The sequence below is a fragment of the Gorilla gorilla genome, chromosome 1 (genome assembly GCF_029281585.2).
Source record: "Gorilla gorilla gorilla isolate KB3781 chromosome 1, NHGRI_mGorGor1-v2.1_pri, whole genome shotgun sequence".
NCBI lineage: Eukaryota > Metazoa > Chordata > Mammalia > Primates > Hominidae > Gorilla > Gorilla gorilla.
Genome location: NC_073224.2, coordinates 29,545,001 through 29,566,404, shown reverse-complemented (window position 1 = coordinate 29,566,404; position 21,404 = coordinate 29,545,001). Strand labels below are relative to the sequence as shown.

Here is a 21,404-nt window from a genome sequence, read left to right as displayed (position 1 = left end):
ACCAAGGGCTGGGTGGAAGGGGGAAATGGAGAGTTGCTGTTCAATGGGTTTAGAGCTTCAGTTTTCCAAGATGAAAAAGTTCTACAACTCTGTTGCACAACCATGTGTATGTAGATAACACAATGGTACACTTAAAATGGTTAAGATGCCCAATTTTATGTTGTGCTTTTTACTGTAATAAGAAAAAGATATAGAGAGGATGTAATAAAACGCTATAAACTAAACTAGAAAAAAAGATTAAGAACAGTGTTAGTTTAAAACAAAAAAAATTGCTGATTAATAATCATATAGAGATCTATGCATAAAGTATGCATTTTTTAAACAAGGGTGAGCTCATACTATTTGAGTTGTTGTGGAATTTACTTTTCTCACTTCACAATATGGTGCAAACATCTTTGCTTGCAGTTCAGTGGAACGTGACCTCATTCTTTCAAAAGGCAGTATGCAATCCCACTGAATGAAACTACAGCTTACAAGACCCATCTTTTTATTGATGGACATTTCTGTGATTTTTGCTATTACAAACAAGGTTACTTGCTATTAATTGCCTCAGTCTGCCAAGTACAGTCTTTAAGTACTGAGTCATTATCACTTGATTCACACTTAAGGCTTTGCTCGCCTTCAAATATGTCCTGCTTAATTCTAGTCCCTTGCTTCACATACCTGCAAAAATGATGGTGTGACACTCCAGCTCTGTTTCTCTAATCAGAGTCCTTTGCACCCATGTTCCCTCTGGCAAAGGTGTTCTTTACAGGCTGTGATTTCAGACATGATTTTAAAACCGCTGAAAAGAGCGACTTTTAGGTCCAAGGTCCATAGGAACCCTTATTATGTAGGACCTTGACGCTTCCTTTGTAAGACCATTAGCTATCACAGAGAAGTAGCACAAAGGATTACTGTCTAATACATTTGTGACCTGTATTGTGTAGATTGCAATTGCATAATTAAAGTTCTGCTTTTGAGAGCTTCCAAATTCTCATGAGCCATATTCCTTTTTAGAAGCTTAGGCCTTAGAATCCTGAAATATGTTTTTTCTTCACACTTCAAGTCTACCTTGCTAAAACAGCATAGCTATCTAACTATGCCAAACTTATTCGTCATTATCTAGCATAACATTTACAGTGACATTTTAAACTAATTAGAATATGTGTTTTTTTAAAATACTAACTAAAAATATAGAATATAAAATGTTTATCTTTTATTAATAGCTATAATTCCTTGTAACTAACCTCTATCTTTACCTAAGTAAATCAACCTAAAATAGTTTCTTTATTAGACTGAGCCCCATGAGGGCAGGAATCATATGTATCTTTTTCACTGCCCTAGTCCTGGCCTTTGGCAGAGCGCCACAGAGTAGAGGCATCTTATAAAGCTGTCGAATGAATTAATATTTACTGATGATAGGGACAATACCAAAATTGTAATAGTGTTGATGTGAGAAGCATATTCATATGCAATCATACAACATACACAAATGCACACTGTGAGCACATTTTATGATTATGTAATATAGGTGGGATGATTTCAAAGGCAGCAGAGAGGAATCTTCCTCTTGGCCTGCTGAAGGCTTAAAGCACACACTTAGAGACCTAGTCCTTTTGCTTAAGATTTCATCAGCCTGGTAATCTGTAGATTTCCTAATGAAAGACAGCACATAGACTTGTCTTGTTTGCACTCTGCATGTCTCAGTATGAAAGGATATGTTTTTACTGTGGTCAGGATTTGTTAATAACAACATGGGCATAATTAAGAGAGAAGCATGTGGCTGGGCGTGGTGGCTCACCCCTGTAATCCCAGCAATTTGGGAGGTCGAGGTGGGCAGATCACCTGAGCCCAGGAGTTCAAGACCAGCCTAGGAAACATGATGAAACCCTGTCTCTACCAAAAAAAAAAAAAGAAAAAGAAAAATTAGCCAGGCGTGGTAGTGTGTGCCTGTAGTCCCAGCTACTTGGGAGGCTGGGGCATGAGAATCGCTTGAACCTGGGAGGCAGGGTTTGCAGTGAACCACAATTGTGACACTGCACTTCAGCCTGGGTGACAGAGTGAGACCACGTCTAAAACAAAAAAGAGAGAGAGGGAGAAGCATGAGAGCTGGGTACCCATTAGACATGGTCTAGCATCTTCTTGAGAAGTGAAGGGGACCTGAGAAGCTTATGGAAATATTTTCCTAATTTAGTCTTTCATATTGGCCCATCTTTGTGAGAATTTATATGTGAACATATGTCAAAATGGTGGCAATCATGTCAAAAATAATAGAAACATCTTAGCAGGTTGATTATTTTTGTAGACTTATACGTAGTACCTTGAAGACAATAGAACGTCATTTAAAAAAAATTTGGCTCAGTGTTTTGAGCTTATATATTCTGTCAATAATCGGTGGTAGAGAAATCAATTAACTATAGGTCTCTTATACACACTCTATACATGTTGTCCTTCACATTAAGAGATGATGCTATAGAAATAAGTTTTCATAATGTATGCACATGAAGATGTATGTATAAATACAAATTAAATATTCTATGCATGCATAGAAATAAATACTTGATTTCCTGCTAACAATAATAACATTAGTAATAATAATAATAGCTATAATTTATAAGAATTTGCCAGGCACTTTAATTCCCATAACTAGCCCATGAAATAGGTATTGTTATCTCACAAATGTGGAAACTTAGATTTATAAGTATTAAACAGTTTAATTACTCAAAATCAAGACAGCTGGTTAAGCAGAAAGATTGTATAAATCAAAGCAAGGTGTGAATGACAAAAATTCATGGTTTTATTCACTATATTATCTGCCTCTACTTTTTGTAGAAAGGCTTATAATGTAGAATTTAATCTAGCCATATGAAAACAAAATTTTGTTACTTTTACTTGTTAAATGTCCTGTTCTTAGTGCCAATATTTAAAATTCATAAGATCTGTGTTCTGGTTTTTCTCTGGTTTTAGAGAGATAACTGTTTGATATTTCATTTGATTTTCTTACTTTTTATTTTAAAATAACTTTATTTTTAAATGGTCAAAATGTGATTCTATTTTCTTTCCTGGAAATGCTCAGTTTTAATAAGTGAAGTGGATTATAGAACTCAGCGAATCACTTAGGAAAACTGCTTGACAGTTTTGAGCAAACCTTGCGTAACTTTTATGAAACACCTCCAGTCAGTTTGTCAGGTAGAATTTCCCAAGCACAGTCTTTTTTAGATTCCGTTGATTCCATTTTTAGGAGAGCATAACAGTAATAAGGCATTATCCCACAATGTGAAAGCTCTTCTCTCTTTTCCTTTTTAATTGAAGGATCAAGTATTCACACAGGGAGATATCTGCCACATTCAATCAGCATCTGGACCTTGAGGGGAGCCCTCAGTTCATATTCCTATTGCCATGCTGCACTGGAAAAGACAAACAAATATGTTTGGAGCATCTATATTCACTACACATGTTATTTTTATGACACACTAAAGCATTGTTGTTTAATTCTTACAGCAAACACAATTCTTCAGTGTAGAGATACCTTGTATTAAATTTACATTGTATTGTACTTGCATTGAATTTCCTTGGTTATATATGACAACCTATTGAGCACCTTAGGAAATACAATTTGACATAACATGATGAAGAGGCACAAAGATATATATCCCAGTGGATATGCTTTATGGACAATTATCATCCAGCTTCCCTGTGAAAATTAAACACCTTAAAAATCCTATCATTATGGAAACAGAAAGGTGATAAACTTGAAACTCCTTCTGTTGTACAGCCAATGGGAATTAAGTATCCATTTTGTGGATTATCCATTGAAGAACTGAATGTCTAGAACTAGATTAAATTAAACTGAATTAAGCCAGAACCTGACCCCCTTTGCCACATGGCATGTTACAGTTTTATTTTGCTTCAGCTGTCTTACTGATTATTAGCGCCAGAGAATAAGCAAGAAAAAGCCTGAAAAAATACAATATGGTACAATATAATAGAGTAAGTGATTTTTTATGGTGAATATTTCTCTTTTGCTTTTCTAGATTCACTCCTTTTCAACTCTGCCCCGTGCCCTGTAAGGCTGAACCTTCCTCACAGTGGCAATGGGCTTCCTCTCTCTCTGGCTTCCTGTTGGTTTGTCCATGGGCAGCAACAGCAAAAGATGAGAGGGTGAGAGGAGCATGGAGTCTCAGAACTTATTCTCCCTGGCTCTCTTTCTGCATGGCTCTGGATTCCAGGGTTGCATTCCTCCAGTAAAGGCTACATTTCCTATTTGAAGCCTCTTTCTTTCTCCAGGTTCCTGAATTTGTTCTCACCCTTTCCCCTACAAACATAAAGAAGTTTACTGGCTCCTAGCCAACTAGTTAAAATGGTCTAGGAATCCTAGCTAGTACTAGCTGGGAATGCTTTATTATCACTAGCTGCTTTCCCTTAACCCTGTCCGCATCTTTGTAAATAGGAGTTCCACTAAAATCTCTTCCATGCCATTTGAGTTGTCATTGGTTTCCTGTTGAAACCCTGACTCATTCCTAAATTTTACTTAATCCACATTTAACACGGAGAGGTGGTTTTTTTGTGTGTGTGTTTGTTTTTTTGATGGGGGGGTAGTGCGTGAAGATAAATTTAAAATGACTTTCTTCATGCTAAGAGTGGCAAGAATAAATAAGTAAATGAACAAAAATTCCATTTTCTTAAACTTTGTTTCAATACAATAGACATCTTAAAGGCCAATAAGAAGAGCCAAGCTCAAAGATTCTAGTGGCGGCTTGCTTATCTAACAAACCCATCATATTTAATTTTTCAAATAATAATCAACTTATTGATATATCTTTGAAAGCTTTTCACTTATTGTTATAAAATATTTCTTTGTTATCATTAGTGAAATAATGGTTTATGACATCTTCCTCTTGATGAAGTAGCTCTGAGTGCCAAGTTTAGCTTATAGGTCAGTTTCGGCCAGGCGTGGTGGCTCAAGCCTGTAATTCCAGCACTTTGGGAGGCTGAGGCGTGTGTATCACCTGGGGTCAGGAGTTCATCAGGAGTTCAAGACCAGCCTGGCCAACATGGCGAAACCCCGTCTTTACTAAAAATACAAAAATTATCTGGGCATGGTGGCAGGTGCCTGTAATCCCAGCTACTCTGGAGGCTAAGGCAGGAGAATCACTTGAACCTGGGAGGCGGAGGTTCCGGTGAGCCGAGAGTGTGCCATTGCACTCCAGCCTGGGCAACAAGATCAAAACTCCATCTCAATAAATAAATAAATAAAATTAAATAAAAATCAAGGTCAGTTTCTCAGATAAGCCCTATTACGTATCCTACTCAGACTAGGTTAGCATCCACCTCTCCCTTCTCTATCCCATGTTTTCCTTCTATCCATCTGATTTTTAAAAAGTAAACTTTACATCCTCATAATACCTCTAATGTCTGTTCTTTCACTTAGATGGAAAGTTTTGTGAAGGAAGTAACCATGACTGTTCTGACAACTTCTGTATTACCAGCATGCAACACAATGTCTGGCTCATAGTAGCTACCCCATAGTTACTGATGAGCCAGATGACTACCAGAAACCAAATCTAAATCCAGCAGACTTACAAAAATTATTTTACAGTATTTAGTAAATACTTGTTTCTTTGCACTTTCTGGACTTCATTGGAAAGGAATGAATTTTAAATGAAAACATAGCATACAAATATAAGAAACTATTGGCTAATGACAGATAGTGTGCCACGGAGGAATACAGACCTGCCTAAGCTTGTTTTTGAGAGATGTTAGTTTAGTTTTTACAAGAGAAGTGCAGCACATGACATAGGTCAGAATTGGAGGAGATAGTCTAAGGTGAGCTTCCTATAGCAAGTAAAACTTTAACTCATACTAGAAGCAAGGGACAGCACTATGTGTGTCCCTTCTATGTGCACAGTGCTTATTACTAAAGCACATTCATATATGCTCACTTGTTTGATTCTCAGATCAACTGTCAGGCCACCAGGGCAAGGAATATTACCCCATTTTGTTGGTCAAGAAATGAAAGCTTAGTGAGTTTTAGCTATCTAACCAAGTTTTAAAGGTGCATGGTCATGACAGAAGGGCTGAAGTGGTTGGAGGAAGATCCCTGAAAAAGAAGACAATTGGCTTGGAAGCTTTTGACTTTGTTTTGAAATAGTTCCCAGAACAGCAGACGCACTCAAGAACTAATTTGTTGATTGAATGAATAATTATTACTTAAATGTATATGCACAAAATTGATACTTCAAAATAATTGGCCATACAATTTATCCTGTTCTGCAACTTGCTCTTTTTCTCTAATTCACATGGAGTAAACATCTTTTTATATCGATAGGCATAGTGCTCCCTCATTTTTCCTCAAAGCTTAGTAAAATGCCATTGAATGAAACCACAACATTTATAGAGGCTATCTGGTAAATGATTAACATCCATTCCTTGGTACAGCTACATCTCATTAATGCCAGCTAACCATTAATTATAAAAGATGTTGACAATAAGGTTTGCTGCTTGGACTAGTAGATAGTCTTCAAATGGATTCCCATTTATTTGGATTTGGTATACTCCTTGAGGTAGTGTTGCAAGGAGTGTTTAGCCAATAGTTATATCCTGAGGAATCCTCAAGGCCAGAGGAGAGGACCCTGAACTAGCTGTTAAGCCTCCTCCTCTAAAACAAAGTCATACAACAGGGTTGAAAGTCAAAGAATGAAAGAGAAAAGAAAGCTGATGTGCCTATTTTAATATCAGACAAGACTTTACAGTGAGCAGTATTATTAGTTATAAAAATGTAGTTTCATAATAATAAAGGAGTTACTAAAATTAACATTTATTTTTTATCAAAATATACTATAAGTGCCCACAAAGATAAATAATAAGAGAGATGATATTTAGAACACATGTAACCATCAGAAAACTGTATCCAGAATATATAAAACATGCCTACACATCTATAACAAACTGGAGTTTACATCTGAAAAGTCATTTCACAAAAGAAGAAAAATTAAATGTCTGATAAACATAAGAAAATGGGCCAACTTCTGTAATAACCCAAAAGTAAAAGATAATACCCAAACAAGATACCATTTTTTACATCTAATACTGGCAAAAATTTCAAAGTCTGACAATAAGGTCTTTTTGAGGATGTAGAACAATGAGAACTCACATGGACTCACATGTACACTAGAATTGACATACTTTCAAAAAGAGATGAGCATTGTCTAGTAAAATTGAACATATATCAACAATTCCTCTCCAGGACATCTGTCCTAGAAAATTTGTATATGCGCTTCAGGACACATATACAAAAATGTGTATAATTACATTGATGTCATAGCCAAAATATAGAAACATTCTAAATATCTATCAAGAGTAGAATAAATAAATAACATTTGCCCTGTAGGAATACTACACAGTAGTGAAAATGAGTGAAGTATGGCTACTCTCAAAAACATGTATAGAACACATGAATATTATGTTACACAAAGCAAGATGCAAAAATTATATATACAACATAACTATTAATATAAGTTAGAAAACCATGAGAAACTTAATTATGTTGTTAAGGGATGCATTTCTCAGTAGAAAAGCAAGGACATGGTTCTTCAAAAGTCCTCATATTTATCTGTGAGGAAGGGAAAGGGATCCAATTATGGACAGGAGATTTCTGGGGTGCTGGCAACATTCTATTTTTTCAACGTGAGTGATGATTACATGGCCTTTTGCTTTTAAATTTGTCATTAAAATAGAATTGATACTGTATATATTTTTATATGTTATGTTTTATTATGTGATTTTTAAAATGTAGAAAAAATAGGTATATGGAAGCCGTAAAGTTGTATGCACTGTAGAGTCTGAATGCTTCAGTGCCGACACATAGCTCTACCACTTCCTAGCTGTATAACACTAGCCAAGTTACCAAACGTCTCTAAAAGCTTTTTTTGTCATCTATTTTTCTCATCTAAAATAAAACCCATTCCACTATCAAGAGTTTTTCCTGAAGATTAAATAGTACTTGATTAAAACACTCAATCCAGTGATTATTGTTTTAGCATAAACTTCTTTGGACTTTAAAGTGTTTGTGTCTTCTTACCTGGCATGCTCCCCTGCACAACAGTATTTTTTAATTTAAATATTTTATTTTGAGATAATTACAGATTCACAAGAAATTATAAGAAACAGAGATTCCATGTATCTTTATTCAGTTTCTCCCAATGTCAACATCTTCTGAAACTATAATACAATATCACAACTAAGATTTTAACTCTGATATAATCAAGATACAGAACAATTCCATCACAAGACATGGTTTCTTCTTATCCTCACACTGAAAAACAATTCCCTTTTTAACCAGGAACAGAAGGGTAAGTTAGTACTTTGGAAGTAGGCTTTTATGAGATTAACGTCATTGTTCATGTTTGATAAAGGAACACTCTTTTCTGAATAGTGATTTTATCATACCATATTGCAATCTAACACATTCCATCCCTAAGTGTCACAAGTTTTTTTTTAATTAAAAAGAAAGTATATATAACTGCTAAAGATACTTCTTCTGCCACAGACTACTGCTGAAATGCAGCATTCCCACATCCCTGCCTCATTCACGACTACTTCCTATACATTCAGGAAAAGACGTCTTTAATAATTATTTTTCCTGTTTGATATTTTTAACCATCTCACTGTTACTGCCTGCATGGGCTTCCCTACTCCAGTCTATTTTATATGTGATTCTAGATTGTTTTTTCTGTATATGACTTTATCTTGTCGCTAGTCAGTTCATAAAAACACTAATGGTCTCCTGTGCATCATAAAATCCCAACTCCTTGTAGTGTCATTCAAGGCCCCAAATTCCCTTTGAAGTTTTGTTTTCTATTAGACTTTATCGAGTGATATGGTTTGGCTCTGTGTTCCCACCCAAATCTCACCTTGAATTGTGAAAATCCCCATGTGTCATGGGAGAGACCCTGTGGGAGGTAATTGAACTATGGGGGCATGTTTTTCCCATGCTGTTCTCATGACAGGGAATAAGTCTCATGAGATCTGATGGTTTTATAAAGGGGAGTTCCCTGCAAAAGCTGTCTTACCTGCTGCCATGTAAAACATGCCTTTGCTCCTCCTTCACCTTCTGCCATGATTAGGAGGCCTCCCTAGCCATGTGGAACTGGGGAGTCCATTAAATCTCTTTCCTTTATAAATTACCCAGTCTCAGGTATGTCTTTACTATTAGCATGAGAAGGGACTAATACATCCAGCTACAGGAATAACAACAGATTATTGATCTATTTGGGATACCTTTACTAAACCTTGCACTTTCTTACTTCTAGGCAGTGGCAAATGTCATTTTCCTCACCAGAAGCATCTTCCTGAGACATAGGTATTTCACATATTACCTTTCATGGGAGACTTAGCTTCATCATATGACTTATTGAAGTCCCCACTACTGTATGTGGAAGACTTGACTGCTCTAAAAAGCATGTAGCACTTCTTTAGCCAGAGTGATTATTCCCTGCTAGAGGGTCCTGTACCTACTGTCTACTATTTAATTATGTCATTCATTTGGCATAAAGTTGTTGTGGTGCTTATGATCCTTGTTTAACCCTTGAATTGTTATTTAATTATACCTATGTTTAACTCTTTTCTTACTTCCATAAAAGTAGATATTATTCTTATTCTTTCTGTTCTTACTTCCCAAAATACCAAGTATAGTACTTTGCACTTGATTGACTTTCAATATATTTATACTAATCTTTTTATTAGGCTTATCTTGATTGCTTTTAGAACCAGAGCATGTTCACCAGTTCTTAATTCAAGTGAAATTCCTAAAAATTTTAGAAGAGGAAATTAGACCAGAAACATATAACAAGAGTAGTGACCAGAGTGGGGTAAGATGGCCAGTTTCCACAACTAAATTTATATTTGTATGGCCCTGTAAAATGGGTTAGCCCCTCTAAGAATCCATTCCCTCCTCTTTACGGCAATGACAATAACAATTCTTATTTTTTGGAGTTGTCAGTGTTAAAGAAAATAATGCATAAAAGCATGTACCCTATTGTCTGACTCAAAGTAAGTGATCAGAACATTTTAATTTTCTTTCTTAAGAAAGGCTCTCACTTTGTCACCCAGGCTGGAGTGCAGTGGTGCAATCATGGCCCACTGCAGCCTCGACCTCCTGGGCCTGAGTGATTCTGCCACGTCAGCCTCTCAAATAGCCAGGACCACAGGCACATGTCATCATGCCCAACTAACTTTTTGCATTTTTTGTAGAGACAGGGTTTTGCCACATTGCTCAGGCTGGTCTCGAACTCCTAGACTCAAGCGATTCACTTGCCTTGGCTTCTCAAAATGCGGGATTATAGGCATGAGCCACCATGCTGGGCCCGAGCATATTTTAAATTACTTTAAATTATTTTGGCCTGGCGGCAGTGGCTCATGCCTGTAATCCCAACACTTTGGGAGACTGAGGAGGGTGGATCACAAGGTCAGGAGTTCGAGACTAGCCTGGCCAATACAGTGAAATCCCGTCTCTACTGAAAATACAAAAATTAGCAGGGCGTGATGGCAGGCACCTGTAATCCCAGCTACTTGGGAGGCTGAGGCAAGGGAATCGCTTGATTCGCCTCCTGGGAGGCGGAGGTTGCAGTGAGCTGAGATCATGCCACTGTACTCCAGCCTAGGCTACAGAGATAGACTCCATCTCCAAAATAATTAATTAATTAATTAATTTAAAAAATTATTTTAAGTATTCTATAATTTTGAAAATACTTACATGGCATTTCAAGGACTCAAAATCTTACTTTCCCCAGAGCTACTCATAAATCAAAACTTTGTTTAAAATAAATGAAAACAGAGGTACAACATACCAAAATCTCTGGGATGTAGCAAAGACAGTGTTAAGAGGAATGTTTATTGTGCTAAATAGCTACCTCAAAAAATTAGAAAGATCTCAATTTAACAAACCAACATCTCACCTAGAAGAACAAACTAAACTCGAAGCTAGCAAAGATTTTTTTTTTATTACTGATTCAATTTTCGAACTTGACATTGGTCTGCTAAGAGTTTTAATTTCTTCCTGATTCATTCTTTGGAAGTTGTTTGTTTCTAAGAATTTTCTCTGTATTTTCTAGTTTGTGTACATAGAGGTGTTTATAATAGTCTCTGAGGATGTGTTTTGTTTGTTTGTTGTTGTTGTTTTTGGTAGGAACTGCCCCCCCTACCCCGCCGAAAAAAAAGAAAAAAAAAAAAAACCTGGACCAGGTGGATTCATACCCAAATTCCACCAGATGTACAAGGAAGAGTTGGTAATGATTCTACTAAAACTGTTCCAAAATATCAAGAAGGAAGGACTCCTTCTTAACACTTTCTATGAGGCCAGCATCTCTCTGATAGCAAAACTTGTCAAAGACACAACTAAAAAAGGAAACTACAGGCCAATATTCCTGATAAACATAGACACAAAAATCCTCAACAAAATACTAGCAAACCAAATTCAACAGCACAGCAAAAAGTTAATTCAACACAATCAAGTAGGCTTCATTCCTAGGATGCCAAGTTTGGCTAAACATATACAAATCAATAAATGTATTCATAAATCTCCTTGAGTTGGAAATATATTTAAAAATGTAATTCATCACATAAATAGAACTAAAAGCAAAAATCACATGATCATCTCAATAGATACAGAAAAAGCTTTCAATAAAATCCAATATACCTTCATGATAAAAGCCCTCAACAAAGTAGGCATCAAAAGAACATACTTCAAAATAATAAGAGCTATCTATGACAAACCCACAGCCAACATCACACAGAGCAGGTAGAAGCTGGAAGCATTCCATCTGAGAACAGGAACAAGATAAGAATGCCCACTCTCACCACTCTTACTCAACGTAGTTCTGGAAGTCCTTGCCAGAGCAATCAGGCACAGGAAAGAAATAAAAGAAATCCTACTAGGAAAAGAAGAAGTAAAACTATCTTTCTTTGCTGATACGATTTTATGCCTAGAAAACCCAAAAGATTCCACCAGAAAGTTCCTGGAGCTGACAAACAACATCAGTAAAGTTTTAGGATACAAAATCAATGTGTAAAAATGAGTAGCATTTCTATACACCAATAATATTCAAACTGAGAGCCAAATCAAGAATGCAATTTCATTTACAATAGCCACAAAACAGTAAATTCCTAGGAATACATCCATCCAAGAAGGTGAAAGATGTCTACAAGGAGAACTAGAAAACACTGGTAAAAGAAATCATGTATGGCACAAATGGAAAAATGTTCCATGCTCATGAAGTGGAAGAATCAATAATCACTAAAATGGCCATAGTGCCCAAAGCAATTTACAGATTCAATGCTATTTCTATCAAACTACCAATATCATTTTTCACAGAATTAGAAAAAAGCTATTCTAAAATTCATATGGAACCCAAAAAGAGCCCAAAAAGAGCCAAAGCAGTTCTACACAAAAAGAACAAAGCTGGAGGCATCACATTACTCAACTTCAAACTATACTATAAGGCTACAGTAACCAAAACAACATGATACTGGTACAGAAACAGACACATAGACCAATGGAACAGAAAAGAGAATCTAGAAATACAGCTGTGCACCTACAGCCATCTGAGCTTTTACAAAGTCAACAAAAATAATCAATGGAGAAAGGACTGCCTATTTTAAAAATGGTGCTGGGGTAGCTTGCTAGCCTTATGCAGCAAACCGGACCCCTACTTTTCATCATATACAAAAACTAGCTCAAGATGGATTAAATATTTAAATGTAAGATCTCATATTATAAGAATCCTAGAGGAAAACTTAGGAAACACCATTCTGGATGTTGTCCTTGGGAAAGAACTTATGACCAAGTCCTCAAAAGCAATTGCAACAAAAATTGACAAGATAAACCTAATAAAACTAAAGAGCTTCAGCACAGCAAAATAAACTATCAACAGAGTAAGCAGACAAATTACAGAGTGGGAGAAAATATTCACAAACCATCCATTTGACAAAGGTCAAATATCCAGAATCTATAAGAAACTTAAATCAACAAGTAAAAAACAAATAACCCCATTAAAAAGTGGGTAAAAGACATGAACAGACATTTCTCAAAAGAAGGCAGACAAACAGCTAACAAACATGCTCAACATCACTAATCATCAGAGAATTGCATATCAAAACCACAACGAGTACCATCTCACACCAGTCAGAATGACTGCTATTAAAAAGTCAAAAAGGCCGGGCGCGGTGGCTCACGCCTGTAATCCCAGCACTTTGGGAGGCCGAGGCGGGCGGATCACGAGGTCAGGAGATCGAGACCATCCTGGTTAACACGGTGAAACCCCGTCTCTACTAAAAATACAAAAAATTAGCCAGGCGTGGTGGTGGGCGCCTGTAGTCCCAGCTACTCGGGAGGCTGAGGCAGGAGAATGGCGTGAACCCGGGAGGTGGAGCTTGCAGTGAGCCGAGATCGCGCCACTGCACTTCAGCCTGGGCGACAAAGCAAGACTCCGTCTCAAAAAAAAAAAAAAAAAAAAGTCAAAAAACAACAGATGCTGGCGAGGCTGCAAAGAAAAGGGTTGAATGCTTATATACTGTTGGTGGGAATGTAAATTAGTTTGGCCACTGTGGAAAGCAGTTGAAGGTTTTTCAAAGAACTTAAAACAGAACCACCATTTGACACAGCAACCCATTACTGGGTATGTACCCAAAGGAAAACAAATCATTCTACCAAAAGAAACATGCACTCGTGTGTTCATCACAGTACTAGTCACAAGAGCAAAGACATGGAATCAGCCTAGGTGCCCATCAACAGTGGGTTGAATGAAAAAATATGGTACATATACACTACGAAATACTACACAACCACAGAAAAAACCCTGAAATCATGTCTTTTGCAGCAACATCTATGAAGCTGGAGGCTTTTGTACTAAGCAAATTAATACAAGAACAAAAAAACAAATATTGCATATTCTCATTTATAAGTGGGAGCTAAACATTGGGTATTCATGGACATAAAGATGACAATAGACCCTGAGGATTAATGGCAGGGAATGGGGAGTAAGGACTGAAAATCTAACTGTTGGGTACTATGCTCACTATCTGGGTGATGGGATCATTCACATCCCAAACCTCAGCATCACACAATATACCCATGTCAGAAACCTGCACATGAACCCCCTGAATCTAAAATAAACGTTGGGAAAAAAAGCTATTGATACATGTCCTGTGTTCTAGTTAAAGAAAAAAGCATCTCCTTAGGCTTCAGTTTAAAATGTCCACTACATTATATTTGTTAGTTTTTGTTATTCTGTTTAGGAATCTGAGGTCAGTGAAGTTAAAATTGTCATGTTAATAGGTGTTTTAGACTTACCGCTTATTAAAAGTATGTTTTAAAGCTGAATCATACAGTGTTTTATATTATATTGATTTTGTTTATATTGAAATCAGCTTAATATGATGTGTGTGTGTGTATCAATATAATACTAGTCCTACAGTGTGGTTCCACAATTCATCCTTCAGCCCTTCCTCCATATGCTGTCAAATACCGTTTACCTACAGGATGCCGGGTAACTCTGTGTTTGTGTGTGTGTGTGTGTGTGTGTGTGTGTGTGTGTGTGTGTGTGATCTCACCTATGTTAAAGTTAGACTTCATTCTCATCCACCTCTTAATTAGATACACGCTGGATACTAAAAAGTTTTTGAGCAGTTGAATTAACTGTCACAAATATCACTTAATTTCATTCTCAGCTTATTTGCCATGTATTCATCTTAGTCTAAGCCCTTCTTTCAATAACTGTCTGCTCTTTCTATATCCATAGTTCCAGATGTCAAGGTTATCTAGCTTCTCAACATAGATTGCTAAGGGTTGACTTACTAGAGTCAGATAGACAAAAAAAAAAAAAGGAAGAAGAAGAAGAAGAAGTAAATTTGGAGAAACTGTCACTGAGAGAGGATGTAGAAGAACTCAAACAATGACACAAGAATTGGTAAGGTGCAGTCACTGAGTGATGTTTAGGGTAAAAGCTGGGTAATAACCCTGTATCTCATCAATCACTGAAGCATTATAGAATTAGAGAATGTAGTCTTTGATGTCCATAATCAAAGTTTCAGTCTTCACAAAATGATTCAATTATATTCATTATATTCTGTGTGAGAAGACAGGTAAGTGTGTAGAACTTACTAGAAGGATTTCCTTCAAAAATGGTTAAGATTTTTAGAGTTCATACTTAAGGGGATGAGATTTAGTTTCAATGAAAATTAACTTCTATAAAATATCTCATTTCCCAATATGTCAGATAAATGAGATATTATGCACATAATCCTAACATAAAAGACATTCTCTGTTCCCCAATTATGTAAGAAAAGGGAACTATTGATTTAGGTACTTTCTATCTCAGTTAAAAAGCAGGTCAAATAGGTAGCATTTCAAGGGTGTTATGGTTTCTTTAAGAGCTTCTGTAACACACTATTTGTACATAAGTTTTTTTAGGATCAACTGACTGCTTCACAGAGAGCCTGACACGTAAGAATTTTTTGGTCATTGTTATTACCTGATTATATCTTTTTTCCCTTTAAATTTTCTATGTATTATAGGTAGGTGGTGTTTTCACTATGTGCCTTTCACTTCTTAGCTTTAACTCATTTGTGTCTTTGTGTGTCAAGTACTACATAGAATTAAATCAAATACCTTCCATAGGTATTCATAAAGTTACCATAGATGGTCACACCAGAAATAAAGAAAAACAGATACTGGCAGCCACATCTTTTTGTGTGTTTAGAGCTACAAGTGGTACCTGAGAGTAAAATAAAGGATCTTTCCCAAAAATTTGGAAATAGGGGAAATGGACTTATCAGAATGGTAAACTATACAAGGTTGTCTCCTTAAAGGAAAATGAATCACAGCAGTGGCTTTTTAAAAGTATTAACTCATTTAATAAAAAATGCTTTAATCCTAAATGAATGTATTGACCTAGATCTGACTGGTATAAGAGAAAACATTTCAGATATTCAAAACAGAGGGTATTTTATACAAGTAGGTTGCTCTCAAGGTGTTGTAAAGAAGGGCTGGAAGAACAAAAGGGAAAGGTGGCAGGTACTGGATGGAAGAAAAGGATGATTGACAGGAGCTGCTGCTTACTGCTATACTTGCCGATTTGACATTTGAACCATTATGGGACGCTGCCCCAACCAGAGCTGAAATGCCAACAACATTCCACTACCGAAGAGGCAGAAAATGCAGAAGAGATGCTTCTTCTGTCTGGAATGCTTGAGGCTGCAGGTGCTTTGTCCCCTGCTGACACAGCAGCTGTCAACAAAGGCCTCAGCTCTTGGAGCTAGAAGCTGGACGTTTTCTTTCTTCCTGCTTCTGTCCTCCTCACAGTGCCTCCCACTGGCAAAACCTAATAGAAGGCCAACAAGCAAGAGAGTTGGAAATGTAGTTTGTAGTGTGTAGGTTCAGCCGTACAGAACAGGCAATAGAAGCGTGGATGTGTAGCTGGGGCGGACATCAGATGAATCACCTTCTTAGCTACTCGGCCTTCACACACACCCTTGTACTTTTCACCACCTTTCATTACCAATAGCAATCACTCTATGCTTCCAGTGAACATGATACTACTATGCTTTGTACAAATGACGGTGCTCTCACCTCCCTCATCACATTCTTATCTGGGTGATGTTAATTCCCCTCTTAGTTCAGGCACAACCCACCTGGATATTCTTCAACATAAAAAAACTAAACTATAAATTAATACCCACTAACCCTATTTACATGAATCAATGGGGAAAGGAGGAAGGAAAATTGGTTACAATATACAAATCTCTGTGTAATAAGCAGAAATAAAATATGATAGCATTTATAATTCTTGTTTATATAATTAGTTGTGAGACCATAGCTGATATTTACAACTTCTTCTCTTTTCCCTCAGCTGGTAGTTCATTTGTTTGTAGTTCTTTTATTTTTATTTTTTGTAGAGATAGGGTCTCTCTATGTTGCCCAGGCTGGTCTTGAACTTTGGGGCTCAAGTGGTCCTTCTGCTTTGGCCTCCCAAAGTGTTGGGATTACAGGTATGAGTCACCACACCCGGCTTATTTGGAATTTTTTACTTAGTGAGGCCACTGGATCTTCATTACTAAGGGGGTCTATGTCCTTCCTGTTCTATCTTGTTTGGGTTGCTGCAGATTTTCGATGCTTATATGATTGGGCCTGGTCATATAAAGAGATGCCCTTTTGAATGTCCTGACTGACAACGTGCAGTAGGAAGCCAGTTTCTCCTCCAGTATGATACCTTTTCTCTTTGCCTGTTATAGGAATGCTATGAAGAGAGGGTTAAAAAGAAGCCAATGTGTACCAGGTGCTTAGAACAGTGCCTGATACATTATGAGTCATATAGAATGCATTAACAAATAAGGTTGATTTACTTCTGGGGCATATCTATTAAGAATATCTTTTTTTAGAAAGCAATACAAATTATAAGTATGCTTCACTTATTAATTTTTTATCTGGAACACACATGACAACAGTTAACAGGATGCAATACAAAGATTCTCATGCTGGAACTGTTGGGTTCTATTTCTGTCTCTGTATTAATTAGGTTTACAATTTGATATTCAAGGGTAACATCTATTTTATCCTTTGGTAAGAGACAGAGTTTAGACAAGGAGAAATACCAAAGTCTGTGATTTAACGATTCCATGAAACTAGAAATCACATCAAGAGTGCTTGCTTTCTTAAGACCTTCTTTGCTATTGTCTAGTAGTCATACTGAAAGGCAATTATTATCTTCCCAGGTGTTATCACGAGTTATGGATTATATCTAGATGGTATATTAATCCACAATTCCTCAGAACTCAGCTATCGTGCTTATGGATTTGCTCCTTGGAGTTTACATTCCTTCAGAGTCCAAGCATGCACGGCCAAAGGTTGTGCTCTGGGCCCACTGGTGAGTATCTAAATTTACATTCTAGGAATGTGTTAAATGTCAGACGACACTGAATATTAAGGAAGAAGTAAGTGGCGGTGACTCACCCTCTGCACAGCTAGCCTTTCAAGCAGGGTGGGAGATTTTTCTTTTTATAAAAGTTCATTTAAGAGTTACTAAGATTTTATATTCGACATAAATTTCAAGACTGAACATAGGTCCAGTGAAGGGCAGAGTCTACATTTTATTGAAAGAAAGATAAGTTGGCTAGTGTAGTAGGCAAACATGAAATTTTTCCCAATTTAGTGACATATTGAAGGCTGATGTTTTTCTTTCTAATCATGGGCTCAACATCTAAGTAAGTTTAAGATTAAGAAGTGAAAATAATTGAAAGTCCATAAGTGCCACAATATGGCAACACTGTTCCCCAAAAAGTAATCAATTAAAAGGTTGAGTTTACCTCATCTATTAGGATAAAATAGTTTTATGTGATACAGCTTCATAAGAATGGTATTTAAAATTACATTAATATCAGCTTTTGATATTCATATTTCAGAAATCTGTATCTGAAATGTATATCTATATTTCATTAGCAGTTAACAGCTTGACAAGATTATATTTTCTATTCCTAATATAATTTTTCAAACCCAATTAATAGCACATAATTATCATAAACTAGCAGGACAGTCTTCAGTTTCAAAACATCACATTACACTTTTGTGCATTTTTCTTGATTAATTAGATTTTGCTTCTTTAGATGGAAATGCTCATAGTCTTAGATATTTTTTGGCAATGTTTGCTAATGCCCTATCATTTTAGTGCATGCTGTCTTCACTGAAGAGTATATTATATAAATATTACCTTGGAAGGCAGCTCTATGTTTTAATTTCTGCTTCCTTATTTTTGATCACACCTCTCTTTTTGTTTCAGAGATTGGTTGCTTTCCAAGCAGCTAACACCATCCATCGGCGGAGCTGAGCTGTAGTCTTTATTGCCATTAAGCATTTTATAGCCCAGACCCCTCTGATGGATACTTACCCTTAAATGCAGGAATGGCAATAGGCCAGCTTTTCTTATCCATTCAAAAAAAAAAGAAAAAGAAAAAGAAACAAAAGAACACATCACATGAGATTGAAATTTACACTTTTTCAAAATGTAAGCTGCAAATGGTAGTTCTGGCTACAAAATTGGTTCAGCGGTGTCTCCTGATGTTCTGGCAACTTTAAATAAGGGGGACCTGCATTATCAACCTGCATCCTGCACAGACAGTAGCTACGTTAACCTTAAGAAATCAAATGCCACAAAGCTCTGATAGGAAGGGGGGAATAGAATTGGGTTGTAAAACCTAGTCTGCCACGGCTTCATTGATTCCAGACTCAATCCTGACTTACAGCACAGAGTTATTTTCTCCCTTGGTACTTTTCTTTATCCTGTACTCAGTATGCAAACGCTTTTCCCTAGTCAATGATCCACCTCTAATCACTGGGATTGAAGAACAATGTCTTTATTTAGAACAAGTCAACTATATGCTACCAAGAAGTTAAAGCCCATGGTCTTCAACTGGTTTGTGAAATATTTTTGTGCCCATTAAGTGATTCCATATCTGAGTATTCTAAATAGCCCTGGATGGCTAGCACAATCATGAAGGATATTACAGATTCAGCTTCTTTTTGTTGATGATTCTTTTAATGTGTCCTCATTGACTTAAGAAATCTATGAATCAATCTTAAAAGGCAGAGTTTTCTATCATTAAATTATGATGTGATACTCAACAAATTTCAGTCAAACGTGGCAATGGTGTACAACGGTTTCTTAAGATATTCATCTAAATAGAGCCCGATGCTATGACATTTTAAATAAAAAATTTCATTGAAACAGAAAATTTATCATTTCTATTTTTAAATATTTTGCTGGCAGAAATCAGAATAAATTTTGAAAGAGTTCAATTTTTTTGTTCATCTAACATTTCTTCATGATAATTCTTGTTCTTTAGATTATCCACACATGCAGGGAAATACTATTCAATGTTTTCTATGAGGAATATGCTTCACAGTCCCAAATATGATATGGTTCATCCTCCAAATTGCAAATTGCTCATATAATAAAAGATATGAATTTGATGGAGAATTTTTAAAAATAAAAAGACATACAGAAGTTCCATATTCTTACCACTTGAATGTAGTATTAGCTCATTTTTTTTTTTCTAATCTGACCAGTTTGTTAGCTATTATTTATGGTGCAGAAGGAGTTGCCCTGTACCTATCTGGAAAAAACAAAAACAAAACAAAATAAACAGCAGCAGCAACAACAACAACAACAACAAACCACAATGATTCTCCTGTGGTTTTTTCAGTTCTTACTCAACCAAATAATGTATTTGACTCTTATGGAAATTTCAATATAGAAAACAGTTGACAATGCCTTTGAACCTAATTTTTAGATGCTAATGTGCATTGTCAAGTTAAATTCAATAAATTGGGGTTTTATAAATTTTGAAATAACATAAAAATTAACAGAATGCAGCAGGAACTTTTTAAATGCTTTCCTTGCTTTCAATTGTATTAGAGGGAAACCCTTCACATTTTGTAATATTCTTTAATAAAATACAATAACGTTTTCCATAAGAAAATCACTTTGCTTTCTTACTCCCCACTTAGCCAATGTTACATAACACTAGTGGAGTCTAAGATTGAGAATTTTATGACTGTGTCTTGTATTGGAACATTGATTGGATTGATTCTCCAGGGACTCTTAAGGATGATATGCGAGACTATAGGTCATTGCTGTGTGATATGGCTAAAAAGTTGTCTTGGTTCCTTAGTGATGTCATACTTATACTGATAAATACACCTGGATAAATACACATGTACAAACACATTCACCCTTTCACATGTTTTTTTTTTCTTTTTTTTTTTTGCAAAGAAGCAAATAAGTGTATTATTTAAGACATCTAAATCTTAATGGCAATATATAATATAGTCAAGCAAATGCTATAGGGGAAGTCTGCCTTCAACCTGCTTAAACCCCTTAAATCCCTATACCCCCTTAGGAGATATATTTATTCTACAAAGCCTCAGATTTCTCAACTATTACAAAGAGAAATAATGTCTACTTTAAGAGAGTTGGTGTAAAAAATTAAATATCATTTACACAAATTTCTGGTGCACTGCAAGAGTTTTATTAAGAATAACAGTTTATGGCCAGGCATGGTGGCTCACGCCTGTAATCCCAGCACGTTGGGAGGTCAAAGCGGGTGGATCACAAGGTCAGGAGTTCGAGACCAGCCTGGCCAATATGATGAAACCCCATCTCTACTAAAAATACAAAAGTTAGCTGGGTGTGGTGGTGGGCACCTGCAGTCCCAGCTACTCGGGAGACTGAGGCAGGAAAATAGCTTGAACCTGGGAAGTGGGGGTTCCAGTGAGCCGAGATTGTGCCACTGCACTCCAGCCTTGGAGACAGAGTGAGACTCCATTTAAAAACAAACAAAAGAATTGCAATGTATTAAAGTGTCTGTATGTTTTT

The 21,404-nt window shown here is 36.3% G+C and overlaps 1 protein-coding gene across 1 annotated transcript in view; it reads left to right on the top strand.

Moving 5' to 3' along the window:
* The window catches only part of USH2A (usherin), an 843,890-nt gene that overhangs the window by 471,635 nt on the left and 350,851 nt on the right, over positions 1-21,404 (top strand). The window contains exon 37 of the mRNA XM_031015607.3: positions 17,749-17,900. Within this exon, the coding sequence (XP_030871467.3) occupies positions 17,749-17,900 (152 nt within the window). The remainder of the gene's footprint in view (positions 1-17,748; positions 17,901-21,404) is intronic.